This window comes from Macaca fascicularis, chromosome 18 (assembly GCF_037993035.2).
Source record: "Macaca fascicularis isolate 582-1 chromosome 18, T2T-MFA8v1.1".
Classification (NCBI taxonomy): Eukaryota; Metazoa; Chordata; class Mammalia; order Primates; family Cercopithecidae; genus Macaca; species Macaca fascicularis.
In genome coordinates, this window is record NC_088392.1 from 65,671,048 (window position 1) to 65,685,832 (window position 14,785).

General features: G+C 40.6%; 1 protein-coding gene across 6 annotated transcripts in view; it reads right to left on the reverse strand.

Moving 5' to 3' along the window:
• TTC39C (tetratricopeptide repeat domain 39C) overlaps window positions 1–14,785 on the reverse strand; it is a 140,632-nt gene that overhangs the window by 51,614 nt on the left and 74,233 nt on the right. For all 6 annotated transcript variants that reach the window (XM_065533987.2, XM_005587019.5, XM_074022715.1 and 3 more), the window contains 2 exons: window positions 12,320–12,434; window positions 815–1,169 (listed from right to left, as the gene is read on the reverse strand). In XM_065533987.2, coding sequence (XP_065390059.1) covers window positions 815–1,169; window positions 12,320–12,434 — 470 coding nt within the window. The remainder of the gene's footprint in view (window positions 1–814; window positions 1,170–12,319; window positions 12,435–14,785) is intronic.

The window sequence follows — 14,785 nt, forward strand, 5'->3', positions numbered from 1 at the left end:
TTTTTTAATGAAAAATTAAAGATATTTTAAATAGCTATCAGTTGATTAAAAGTTAACATCCAAATTTCTCAATACTGATACAAGTAAGGTCTTCTGGGATATCAACATTTTTGGGGAAAATGTTGACAAGTGCTGTAATGTTAGACAAAGAATATCTGGAATCTTGTTAAATTACTCAAGTTACAAATGGTAGATATTTGCCAGACTAAAATAAACAAACAAAAATCACATCACTTTTAACTGATGTAGAAATTGGTGAATTCTTGTTCTAGATAGTGATATCAGCTTCCTCATGCTCTCCTGCTTAAATAATTATTATTTAAGTTTAAACCAAGGAACATAACATGACTCAGTTTAGTGGAAGAGCACAAAATATCCATGTCACGTATAAGAAATTCCCACCTTGAATCATCAAGGAAAATATCCCAATGTGAGGATTCTGTATAAGAATAAAAATTTCAGAACCACAGAAACAGCTTATCAAATTTGTACCTCCTAAGTCCAAAAATCAGAATCATGAATCTCACAGACTGTGGTCAAAGTCACAAAAACTGCTTCTAAAATCATTTGAGGTTTTAAAATACATGACTTGTGAGACTCGTGAATAACGCCTTGTTCTCTAACTAAAGTCAGCTTAGAACCACCACCATGACCACAGAACACAGTCCTTGGTGTTGCACCGAAAGACGTAAGACACAGCATCCTGTCAACCAACCAAACATTTTACCTGAAGTTTCCTTTAAAGTCTTTGATTGTCGTTTACTTACTTTCAAGACTATATTATCTACCAAAGCATTGCAATACAGCTACTCACGTAGCTAAAGGGGCCTTCATGTCCTTACTTTCGCTTGCATACATCAGTGAAGAAAGCCCCTGTAGGCGGTCTCCAGGAAAACCCAGCAGGTTGATGATTTTGAGCAGGTTTGGGGGCACCATGGATATGCAAAGGTGAAAAAGGCCATATCCAAAGCTAACAGCACCTTTCAGTCTGTTTAGAGACTCCTCAGACACCCCTTCAGCCACAATGTGATTATCATTTGCAGCATCAGAAGTCAAGGACTCTTCAGTTAGCTTCTTCTGATACAGCTCCTGAAGGGCATTGATGTCCAGATAGCATTTATTGTAAATCTTCCAGGCTTTCCTAAGGATCCACCCACCTTTGATATAAGCTAAAAAGAGAAAGGGAGAAAACATTCAAAAACATTCAAAATAATTTTTCTATTTCTAGAGTAAAGGATACTGAACAGTAACCTGAAAATCAAGCCAAAAATTTAAAAAACATAAAAAGTATTATCGATTGCACCCAGTTTTCTTACAGTGCTTACTTAAACGTCTTATTTCTCATCACTCTCCCTTCACTACACTGGATGATGATTGGTAAGCACGTGTTTTTCTGCTCATTGTTCTATGAAGCCCTTCATGCAGTACCTAGAGCATGGTATGTAATATACATTGAATGAATGAATGTTATCACCTGAATCCAACATCTTTTCATGTGTTCTGTGACACCCTCCATTGCATTTCTGAATTACTATACTGCTTTCCTGATAAACTTTTTTATAATCCTTGCATTTGTATACCCTGTGTTACAGTCCTCCTTAAAAGCAAGTTCTTGGTCTTGGTCAGGTGACAATTAAATTTCTAGCCGAGGTTGGGCACGGTGGCTCATGCCTATAATCTCAGCCCTTTGGGAGGCCGAGGTGGGCAGATTACTTAAGTCCAGGAGTTTGAGACCAGGCTGAGCAACATGGAGAAAACTCATCTCTATAAAAAATACAAAATTTAGCCAGGCGTGGTAGTGCACACCTGTAGTCCCAGCTACCTGGGAGGATGAGGTGGGAGGATTCCTTGAGCCCTAGAGGTCAAGGCTGCAGTGAGCCACAACTGTGCCACAACCATGCCAGCCTGGGCAACAGAGTAAGATCCTGTCTCAAAAAAAAAAGAAAGAAAAAAATGTATACCCAAGCACCAAGCATTGCATCTTGCCAAAAATAGAATAAAATAAAACAAAATAAGATAAAATAAAACAAGCAGGCAAAAAAGATTAATATTTACTGGGTAAACAAATAGTTCCAGTTTATTATCAAAAAAGTCATTCATGTTAAATGCAAAATGTAAAGACCTCTAAATTCACATATATCTGAGGCCTACTGTGTGGCTTAACCACACCTTATCAGAATGGCTTTATTTGGTTTATGAAATTGGGGTTTATCCACTGCCCCAACCACAGTGAAGTAGCAATAAAAAAGTTACTGCACAGCAGAAGGTACAAATCTCTTATCTTTAAACCTCCCTCCCCCACTGGCCCTTGTCAGGACCCTGCTGTTGTCCACTCCTCCTAGGAATATTTTTGCTTTCAGATGAGTAGGAAGGGTTGCGGGAGGTCAACTTACGTGGGACTATCTGAGTGTATCATCATCGCATTTTTGAGGAAAGGATTTTCTGTAGGGAATTTTCCATAAAATACAGTTCTCTCATAACTATGAGAGAGCTTATCCACTTGGCAATGTTACTAATACGATACCAACTCCGACCCTCATGCACAAATGGACAACATGAACTGTCAGACTTTCAGGCCCTTCAGAACAGTAGGAAAAGAGGTTTTCAGAAAGGCATTTCTAAATTTCAGAAAATATATGCAATAAAATAAAATCTGATTTACAACCACCCAATCCCGGAATTGAGAGTGATCTAAGAATAGATGTGTGGAAAAGAGTTGATGCAGCCGGCCTGACTGCTATCATTCAATAGAACTGCTAACAAGGTTGGCCCTTGGATGGAATGGGAGCTTGGATTCTGGGAAAGTTCTTACCATTTCCAAGACTGATAAGAGTGGCTCACTGTGTGCACCTAAACTGTCTGCACAAATAATATGACATACATTGAACACGGATTTTTCTTCTGAGAGTCTGGAATTTGTCTATGTGCAAGGTAGGGGTGCCTACATGATCAACCCCCAATAAAAACTCTGGCACTAAGTCTAATGAGATTCCCTGGTTGGTGACATTTCATTTGTGTTGTCATAACTCGTTGCTGGGGCAAATCAGCACACCCTGTGTGCCTCTCCAGAGAGCAAAGCCTTGGAAGCTTGTGCCTGGTCTCCCCTGGACTCCACTGCCCCATGTGCTTTTTCCCTTCGCTGATTTTCCTTTGTATCTAAGGAACACAAACGAACTACAAAACATAATCTAAGTCCTCCAAATATCTACAATAAAATTAGGAAAAAAAACCCAATACAAATGACAAAATGAGCATGCAACATAATTTTGCTGTAAGAAGTCACAGCTGAGAATATGACTGTAAGATGAGTCTTGCATGGAAGTTATCAAACCTGGGGGTGGTCTGGGGGACTCCCAATCCATGGTATTAAGCTATTATTTTACTTAAATGCATCAACTTTCTGACAAATGGTGAACATATCACCCATGGGATCATATTTAAAAACAACTATCCTACAACTTCTGGGTGATTAATGTCCTATAGTCTACCTCCACTAAAAAGAATGCTATAAGATAGAATGAACAAGTAAAACAAATTGATCTACAAAGTTTTCTTAGTAACTTTAAAATAATAAAAGTAATACATTTAAAACAATTTCTCTTCATTCGTTCTACTTCAGAATATTTACTGTACAAACACCACATTTCAAGCACTGTTCTAGGTGAACTGAAGTGAAATAAGACAGAGATCCTTCCTTTAAGAGGCTCAGTGACGTTTTCCCCTCCTAAATGGAAGCACTGTGGGAAAAGAAAGCCTGAAAAAAACCCTGAAGCTTCTTTTATACTGACAAAGTGGATTTTTAAGTGTCTGGATTGATCCAGCATGCCCAGAAACAAGAAAGATCATGCTCAGTTACAATCCAAAAAGCCAAAGATTAAACAGAAAAGCAGAAAAAAAAATAGAAACTAGAATGTATATTATTGAGAACACAGAGGCAACTCGAATCTAATTCAAAACAAATAATCACAGGTTGCATAGTTTAAACAAATCTGTAAAAACCGAAAAATATCGACCGGCTACTGTTTATATTATGTGCCTGGCACCGTGCTTGCCATCCGAGGAACAGCAAAGAACTATAAAACATAGTCCAATCCTGCCTAATGCCCACAATAAAATTAGAAAAGAAAATAAACACAAAGGAAAAAATAAGCATGCAACTTAACATATATATTTAAATGCTCTACTGGGTCATATATAGAAAGAGTGAAAACAAATAATGCTGAGATTATGAGTGAATTGTTCTTTTTTATCTCCTTTTTTTTGTCACTAGTTTTCCATGTAGTAAACACATAAATAAATTAGAGAGTACAAAATAGTTATTGCAGGATTTTGGAAGAACACTTTACTCCTACCCATTCTTCACTGGAAATTTGGAGGGGTCAAATTAACTCCATTTTATCCTGTATTTTCCAGGCTTCCTCAGCTTTATTAAAGGAAGTGAAGCTTGCACTAAGGGAAAGGGAATGCCCCAGGAGAAAGAAGCAGGAACGCCGGTAGGAAGGAGCAGATGGGCGAGCGGCTTGGAGGCAGAGTGAAGCAGGGGACACCCCGGGACAAAAGGGTGCAAGCCCAACAGAAGAGTGAACACCTGCTCCCAGAGAAACGGCATCTCTCAATGTGACGTCGAAGGGACCAGGATTACAGACATGAATGCTAACAATTCTGACCTCAGGTGAGGAACTATAGAAATGGATGGTAGAATGGAAACAAATATTAAGAATCCATCTACTCCTGAGTGTGTGGAACTAAATCAATAAAACGTTAACAGAAACCTCCGTGGTGAAAACTCCACTCTTCTAGAATAAGAATATAATGAGTTCAATCTGTCTTTAATTTTGTGCCTAAGATAGGTGCCAATGTCTGAAAGCATATGTTAAAGTCTATGGTAAGAAGCTGTAAGGTCCTTAATTTGAGCCAAGGAAATGGAACCCAACCTTTTCAGCTGAGTCAAAGATGATAAACTGAAGTATGTCAAAACAAACTTAATGCCCATGTTGAGAGAGGCTTTGCTTTTACTACATTCTACATCCAACTTGGCACTGAAACAGGTTCTCGGGACTTGCTCTACTCTCCATCCCACACTCTGTAAAGCAAAAATTCCAGCCACAGCCAGGCCAAGCAGGAGGAGGCAGAGGCTGGGGGAGGATGCGGCAGAGAGAACAGCACACTCTGCACCGTGGTTCCTACAGGGGCCGCTCCAGCAGCTCCACACAAGGACACAGCAGCTGAGTGCATGTCTTCCCAACAAGCAGAGAACACGCTATTGAAGAGCCGTGCACCCTGCACAGCCTTTCATCTGGCTGCTCTGAAAGGTCAAGTATAAATCATTCAGCTGTCGTTATCTCTGTGTCTGTGGAAGGAGGTGGAGACAGCAGAAAACCACAGACCCGGCCGGGCACAGTGGCTCATGCCTGTAATGCCAGCACTTTGGGAGGATGAGGCGGGTGGACCACTTGAGGTCAGGAGTTCAAAACCAGCCTGGCCAACATGGTGAAACTCTGCCTCTACTAAGAAACACAAAAAAATTAGCCAGGCATGGTGGCAGGTGCCTGTAGTTCCAGCTACTTGGGAGGCTGAGGCCGGAGAACAGCATGAACCCAGGAGGTAGAGGTTGTAGTGACCCAAGATTGTGCCACTGCACTCTAGCCTGGGCAACAGACAATTTGTCCCACCTTATGAGGACCAGGCAACAACCAGCTGAGAGACAGAGGAGGCAAGAGGAAACCCTGCCCTATACGGGGGTAGAAGTCTTCCCTGGCAAAGGGCAAGAGCTGCTTGCAAAATGGGAGTATCAAGTTACACTAAATTGATCTTGGTTAAATTTTGTAATTTTTCATGGGAACTGTATCTGGTGCAAGCATCTACTAAAGCCTGTCTGTTCAACTGTCCTGGAAGGAGACTGGTTAACCCGTGATGGAAGGTAATTCAGGCTTGCCTCTCTTGTGACCCAAATAATAGACCTTTTTTTTTTCTTGAGACAAGGTCTCAGTTGGATTGCCCAGGCTACGGTGCAGTGGCACTATCTCACCTCACTGCAGCCTTGACCTCCCAAGTTCAGGTGATTCTTCCACCTCAGCCTCCCGAGTAGCTGGGACTACAGGCACACGCCACCAAGCCTGGCTGATTTTTTGTTTTTTCAGTAGAGATAGGGTTTTGCCATGTTGCCCAGGCTGGTCTCAAACTCCTAGACTCAAACAATCCACCCACTTCAGCCTCCCAAAGTGCTAGGAGCCACCGTGCACAGGTGTGAGCCACCGTGCCTGGCCCAAGACTTTGAAGGACAAAAGATGATTTAGTTTTCACCAGTCAGCCCACTGCCTTGTTATCTTTAACCTTCACCAACAGACCTTTTTTTTTTTTTTTTTAATTATACTTTAAGTTCTAGGGTACATGTGCACAACGTGCAGGTTTGTTACATATGTATACATGTGCCATGTTGGTGTGCTGCATCCATTAATTCATCATTTACATCAGGTATTTCTCCTAATGCTATCCCTCCCCCCTCCCCCCATTCCACAACAGGCCCCAGTGTGTGATGTTCCCCTTCCTGTGTCCAAGGGTTCTCACTGTTCAATTCCCACCTGTGAGGACATGCGGTGTTTAGTTTTCTGTCCTTGCAACAGTTTGCTCAGAATGATGGTTTCCAGCTTCCTCCGTGTCCCTACAAAGGACATGAACTCATCCCTCTTTATGGCTGCATAGTATTCCATGGTGTAAATGTGCCACATATTCTTAATCCAGTCTATCACTGATGGCCATTTGGGTTGGTTCCAAGTCTTTGCTATTGTGAATAGTGCTGCAATAAACATACGTGTGCATGTGTCTTTATAGCAGCATGATTTATAATCCTTTGGGTATATACTCAGTAATGGCATCACTGGGTCAAATGGTATTTCTAGTTCTAGATCCTTGAGGAATCGCCACACTGTCTTTCACAATGGTTGAACTAGTTTACACTCCTACCAATAGTGTAAAAGTGTTCCTATTTCTCCACATCCTCTCCAGTACCTGTTGTTTCCTGACTTTTTAATGATCACCATTCTAACTGGTGTGAGATGATATCTCACTGTGGTTTTGATCTGCATTTCTCTGATGGCCTGTGATGATGAGCATTTTTTCATATGTCACCAACAGACTTCCAAAAGGCTCACTTCTCCAATCCCAATATCTTCCTGAATGGCATTACCTTTCCTCCATTTCCTCCCTTTAATTTTGCCTGAGGTTGCAAATTTTTGAATTTTTGCAATCAGATCCTGGCAATGGACTTGAACAGTAGGATATAAATAACTCCCACACGCTTAGCATTCCAATAATGGAACACTAGGTATAAATGGATTTTCATATCTACCCACCATGTTCTAGGCAAAAGGACACAGAGGTCTACCAGGGTCTAAGGACACAGAGAAGGAAACAGACCTTCATTCTTTATAACCCTCCTCAGGGATAAGGGATACTTGATCTTCCCAAAGATTCAGAATCACTTGTTCCCTGTGCAACCTCTATGACTAACTTATGTGCCTATGACTGAAGTATCCTCCTGAATTAGAATTTATTTACTTACTTATTTTTTCCTACTGCCAAACCATGAGTTCCCCCAGGGCATGAGGTGCATCTCATTCATCTCTAGACTACCAGCACCTATCATCTCACAGCATGTGGGCACACAGGAAATGCTCAACATATGTGGAGAAGAGGTAAAACAGCAGGTAGACTGCACAGTCCCTGCCCTCAAGGAGCATGTAGCCTAACGCTTTAGGCAGACATGTAAATATATATGAGTATTGCTATGCGATACATGCAGTAAATGGTGATGTACAGGATGTAAGTAATAGCACAACAAAGGCCAGATTGGCTGGGCATGGTGGCTCACACCTGTAATCCCCACACTTTGAGAGGACAGGGTGGAAGGATCGCTTGAACCCAGGAATTCAAGACCTGCCTGGGCAGCATAGTGAGACCCCTATTTCTACAAAAACATTTTTAAAAATTAGCCAGGTGTGGTGGTACGTGCCTGTAGTCCCGGCTACTCAAGAGGCTGAGGCAAGAGGATCACTGGAACCTAGGAGCTCAAGGCTGCAGTGAGCTATGATCTCCAGCCTAGGTGACACAGCCAGGATTGACATGAGGAGGGAATGCTGTACAAAGGAGGAAGGCCTGGGCTCTACTTGATTAAGCATAAGAGAAAGATAAAGGGGGTAGGGGTGTTCCACACCGACAGGGTAAGGTGAAGAAAAGCTCAAGGCAGCAGGGGGTATTCAGGGAAGTGTGAGAACCTCGGCTCAGCTAGATGAGGTAGTGGAAGGGCAGGGGGCTGGGAAAGAGTCTTATATGCTCTGCACAAAAGGAATTCAGGCCTTGCCTTGCAGGTGAGGCAGGCCAGCTAAGTGTTTAAAGCATGGGTTTAAGCGGTTCTGGAAAGATGCTCTAGCAGCAACAAAGAGTGTGGCCCAGAGGGGAGCAGGAGGCAGTGTGGCTACTATTCTAGCCAAGGGCACAGGGAGCACCTGAGGGAGAAGGCCCCAAGAAACCCAGGTTTCTGGGCCACTTGGCAGGTGGTAGCACAATGGGAGCACATGGACAGCACCAGGATTTCAGTTAGGAAACGAGAAAACCATGGTTCAGGCCCTGGTTCTGTTATCATCAACAAGCTGCATAAATCATTCAACCACAACTGTCTCACCTGTCAAAGCAGGAAAACAATCTCATCTAAGGAAAACTGGAGTATACATGTCGTCAAGAATACAAAGGTGAGAAAGACATGGGCCCTCTCTTCAAATCCAAAAGGAAATAAAGGAAACTTACAATAAAACAAGGTGGCAAGTGCCATAAAATATGTTTTAAAAATAATTTCTTTTTATCACAAAATATATTCTTGCTGCAATAAAAGACCCTTGGATAATAGAGTGAATTTAAAAGATATAAAATAGTATGGGAAATTAAAGAGATGACGGAGTAATTCATTATAAGGAAGTTTAAATGAGATAAACACAAGTTCTTTTAAAAGTAAGAAGCATTGACTGGGCATGGTGGCTCATGCCTGCAATCCCAGCACTTTGGGAGGCCAAGGTGGGTGTCACTTAAGAGCAGGAGTTCGAGACCAGCCTGGCTATATGGTGAAACCCCGTCTCTACTAAAAATACAAAAAATTAGCCAGGAGTGGTGGCATGCACCTGTAATCCTAGCTACTTGGGAGGCTGAGGTACAAGAATTGCTTGAACCTGGGAGGCAGAGGTTGTGCAGTGAGCCGAGATTTTGTCACTGCACTCCAGCCTGCATGACAGAGCGAGAAACTTTTTTTTTTTTTTTTAAAGTATGAACCATTAAAAAGTTCACATTGGCTCATCTCTACCAGAGCTCTGGCCTGTGTGTGTGCCCCTGGCCCCTCAGTGCTGCCCTGCTCCAGGGGTGGGGAGGGCCATCCATTAACAAACATCTCCAACAAGGAGCTTTGTGAGTTTTTTTCCCCCCAAGAAAATTATCCATGTAAAATGTTTTCTAAGAAATACAGATCCCAACAATGAAGTAAACAAATTATTTGTAGCTTAATAACCCACTGGGTGTCTGAAAGGCAAATAGAGCACACTGTTGGTTGTTTTTGTTTGAAACAAATACTGAGCTATTCACAAAGCAATAACCACTACATAAGTTTATGACAACCCAAGGCTTTCATGCCTATGAGAATTTCACTTCAATGTCAATATCATATTCAATAAATCACAGGACTTCAGGAAGAACCAAGAATGCTGTCAAATACTATGATAAACAGGATTAAGTAACAATAATATCAAACTATTAGAATAGGCAAAGGCTGTGAAGATAATTTGTGAAAGAAATATAGTTTATGGATAAAATGCAAAAGCATGTTCAACCTCACTAATATCCCCCAAAAATGCACACCAATCTAAATGTCCATGAGGAACTGATTAAATGCATTAGGGCATATTCATATGACAAACTAACACACTATTATTTAAAATTATGTTCTGAAACTGAGTCATAGGGAAAATATCCAAAGTATAATTGAAAAAGAGAAAATAAGATACAAAATACTATAGATTCAATTTTGCATAAAAGATAAAGAAATATAAAGCAGATTGTTATTAACAAAAAGAGATTTTCTCTAAGTGTTGAAATTGGAGATGATGACTTGCTTTCTATCTTTCCAAAATTTTCCATACTAATATTTAGTAATTTTACAATCAGAATAATCTTAAATATAAATACTATTATCTAATAATTCTCAGCTTCACGAGGGCAGGGACTAGGTCTGTGTTTGCTTATCTAAGTGCTTAGCACACCGCATGTGCTCTATAATTATTTGTTGACTAGATCAATGATTGAACAAATGAAAGACAGATATACTCATTTAAAAAGTTCTGGCTGGACGCGGCAGCTCATTCCTGTAATCCTAGCACTTTGGGAGGCCGAGGCGGGCAGATCACGAGGTCAGAGTTCAAGACCAGGCTGACCAACATAGTGAAACCCCATCTCTACTGAAAATACAAAAAATTAGCCAGGTGTGGTGGCAGGCACCTGTAATCCCAGCTACTCCAGAGGCTGAGGCAGGAGAATTGCTTGAACCTGGGAGGCAGAGGTTGCAGTGAACCGAGATCGTGCCACTGCACTCCAGCCCAGGCAACAGTGCGAGACTCCATTTCAAAAAAAAAAAAAGTTCTGATACACTCTCACACTTTAACTTTTATTACATTTGCTTTATTCTCCTCTCTCAACAGGTATTTTCTTTTCTTTCCTTTTCTAAGTCTTGCTCTGTCACCCAGGCTGGAGTGCAGTGGAGTGATCTCAGGTCACTGCAACCCCCACCTCCCATGTTCAAGTGATTCTCCTGCCTCATCCTCCCAAGTAGCTGGGATTACAGGCGCCTGCCACCACACGCAGCCAATTTTTGTATTTTATTAGTGATGGGGTTTCACCATGTTGGCCAGGCTGGTCTCGAACTCCTGATTTGAGTGATCCGCCTGCCTCAGCCTCCTAATGTACTGGGATTACAGGTGTGAGCCAAGGCACCTGGCCAGATATTTTCTTAATGGTTAAAATTAGCTCCTTACAAGAGTCTTTGAGTGTCAGGAAAAGGGAGTAAAAAATCACAGAGCTCTTGTCTTGACCAATGAGGTCCAGATAAGCTCCGGTACTCTTTTGTATCTGAGTCAGCAGTGCACTCCAAATGGGGGATTTGACATTACTGTATTATAGAAAATTCACATGAGCTAGGAGTTCTTGACCATATAAGTAAGGTATTATTAGAAGAGTCCTTAGAAGAGGGTTAAGGAGAAAAAGAAGTATTGAACCAAAGCAAACAGTGAATGTACATCATAGAACATATTTTAAAAGAAAGATCAATATTTAGAAGTCCAAATTTCAGAGGTCAAAATAAAAGTTAAATTCCACTTTTGACTTCAGCCAAACAGAAGCAAAGCATCCCTGGTACGAGACAGAGACAAAGATGGAAACAGCAAGAGAAATAAGAAAAAGGGGGAAAAACTGGCTTCTGATAGGCTAGAAAGAAAAGAGTATGTTATAATTTAAAAGAAATAGATCCTTCATTTAAGGTTTAGGAGAAAATATCTTTCTGACAGTGAATTTGAATTGATTTCCTTTTAGAATTTTCAGTTTTTTCAAGTAAGTTCTATCTACCAAAATGGCAAGTTTCTGCTGTCAATATCAGAGACCACCATAACCACATAATTAAAATAATTAGGTCAATTTTAGACTCAGTCATAGGACAAGCTTTAGAGGCTCACTTGAATCTATTTCACTCAAGAAATTAAAGCTAAACCTAGAAAGCGTTTGTTCTGGACAGACTAATTAAGAAATTAGTTTATATCCCTCACTAGTTTGTTAAAATGCAGGTAATTCCACTATATTAGCAAATCTTTAATGATCTTTAACGATCTCCTAATATACGTGAAACCATTGAAGGCACTCAGGCCTTAATAACAACTTCCTGAAAACCGTAAATTTAAGCCAGTTACATTTCACTTTAAAGGTTATGATCACAACCTGATTCCCACAAAGAAAAAGTATTATACATCTACATACATATAAAAGGCACTAGCAATTGCTGTAAGTATGACAGAATTCCCTTGAGACAAGAGGATGAGACAGACTCTGGCACAAAAACTGCTCCACTAAACACACATTAAATACTTGTGGTTTCAATTTCCCCAGTAATAAATCAGAATCATGCTCCAAAGAGGCGCCACGTTTTCAAAGACTGAAATACAAGGCATTCTTTAAAAAGCGTATTACTAATTGTGTGCACTGAATAGTGAAAATCATTAAGAATAACGCTTCAGCATACCTGACAATTCTTGTTTTACAAATGAAAGCACAGCCAGGTACACCTGACAGTCAGCTATGATTATCTGCCTCTGAAGCCGATCAACCATAGAGGGGGCGGATTTTCGGCCATCAACCTGTTTGGCAGAAAGAAAGTCCACACTGATACATCACACACAACAATGTTAGTCCCCCAAAACAGTATTAGGTTATTGTACAAAATAATTTTACATAGGAATTGTGAAACCTGGCACTCAAAGCCAAGAACAAATTTATCCTATGAGCCTGGCAGCTCCAAATTCCCATTAGTCTAACTTTGTTTTGTTTGTTTGAGCCCTGTAACTCAAAGACAAAAATATTCTAAGTGATACAAACTGAGTTCATGGGGAATACGAAAAGCAACAAAAATCTTCAGAGTTTCACCTTTAAAAAAAAAAAAAATGTAAAGTCTTTCTTATCCAAAATAAAAATCATTAAAAGTACAATATATTCCTTAAGTAGATAACCTGAAAAGTCAACTTTGCAGCCACCTGTCTTCAGGTAGGATAACATCAGGGGCATTCTTTTCAGGCATGCAACTGAGATGTAAAGATCAGAAACTGACTACATTTCCATTAAGGAGAAAATATTCTGGAATTAAAAATTAGTTTTGAATAAATCACAAACAGTACTTGAAATATGTCATATAAATACAAATATGCAAAAAGTCAAGTCACTTTTTATAAAATATTGGTCTTTATCATAACGTTTCTAAAATGAAGAACAGAACAGTCCAGAATAGAACACTCTGCATTCTTAGTACAAAGTAAACTTGAATAAGTTAAATAGCTTTCATATGCTATCACAATGACAGAAGAAATAATAGGATTTTTGCAAATATGTTAACAGTATACACAGTAGATACACCAGAATGATCTGTTTCCTTTTTTTTCTAGATTTTAGCATAATCCATGTGGTCACCGCTCCAAATCTAGCCCCAGCACTCACTATTCTGTTCACTTGGGAAAATGTCAAGATGCTCTGTTTCCTCGTTTGTAATAGCATCTATTGTGCAGGATTGTTGGGAGGGCTAATGAGATACTGAATGTGAAAATGCTTTTTAAACTGCAAGGACTCATTACAAATGTTAATTATTAACACAGGTGCCAGACATGGTACTAGATACTGATGGCAGACATGTAAGCTTTCATTCTACTGAGGAAAATAGACCATATTACTGTGTACTGTGGAAAGCTCTCTGAAGGGTAAGGACAGGGAACTACGGGAACCTGTAGGAGACACACTTAACAGGGCAGGGGGCCTCAAGCAAGAGTCCTTGGGGAAAAGGACACCTAGAAAGAACTAAAGAGGAGTAGGAACCAGGAAACGAGGGAGGAGAATGTTCCAGGCAGAGGAAATGTAAATGCCAAGTCAGCCACATTAAGGAGTCTGTACTTTATTATAACGGCAATGGCTGGTGAGGGGGGCCACTGAAAACCAAGCAAGCAAGAAATTTGCATTTTAGTGACTATATTATGGACAATGAATTAGAGCAGCAGTCCCCAACCTTTTTGGCAGCAGGGACCAGCTGCATGGAAGACAATTTTTCCATGGACTGGGTTGGGGGTTGGGAGGAGATGAGTTAATGGTTTTAGGATGAAACTGTTCCACCTCAGATCATCAGGCATTAGTTAGATTCTCATAAGCAGTGTGCACCCTAGATCCCTTGCATAGACAGTTCATGCTCCTATGACAATCTAATGACGCTGTTGATCTGACAGCAAGCAAAATTCAGGTGGCAATGCTCACTCGCCCTTCAGCTCACCTCCTGCCCTGTGGTCTGGTTCCTAACAGGCCACAGACCAGTACAGGTCCATGGCCCAGAGGCTGGGGACCCCTACATTAAAGAACCGTGAGACTGGAGGCAGAAATACCCATGTGTCTTAGACAGGTGGGATAGTGTCTGACCTACAGAGATGGCAGTAAGGATGGAGAGCAGTCAATGAATTCAAGAGGTATTTAAGAAAAACAGTCAACAGCACTTGGTCATTGATTAGACATTATAAAACATTGGTCTTTATCATAATGTTTCTAAAATGAAGAATAGAACACTCCAGAATAGAACATTCTGCATTCTTAGTACAAAATAAACTTGAATAAAATAAGTTAAATACCTTTATATGCTATCACAATGACAGAAGAAATAATAGGATTTTTGCAAATATGTCAACAGTATACACACAGACACACCAGAATGATCTGTTTCCCTTTTTCTGGATTTTAGCATAATCCATCGTGGTCACTGTTGTTCCAAATCTAGCCCCAGCACTCACTATTCTATTCACTTGGGAAAATGTCAAGATGTTTCTGTTTCCTCGTTTGTAACAACATCTGCTGTGCAGGATGTGTCAGGCTGGAGAGAGAGGAAGCTAGGAAAATTCTGGCCCTCTGGAGCATCAGGAGGTGGGACCCTTGGCCCATCAGTGGCTTTCTCATGGTGGACACCATA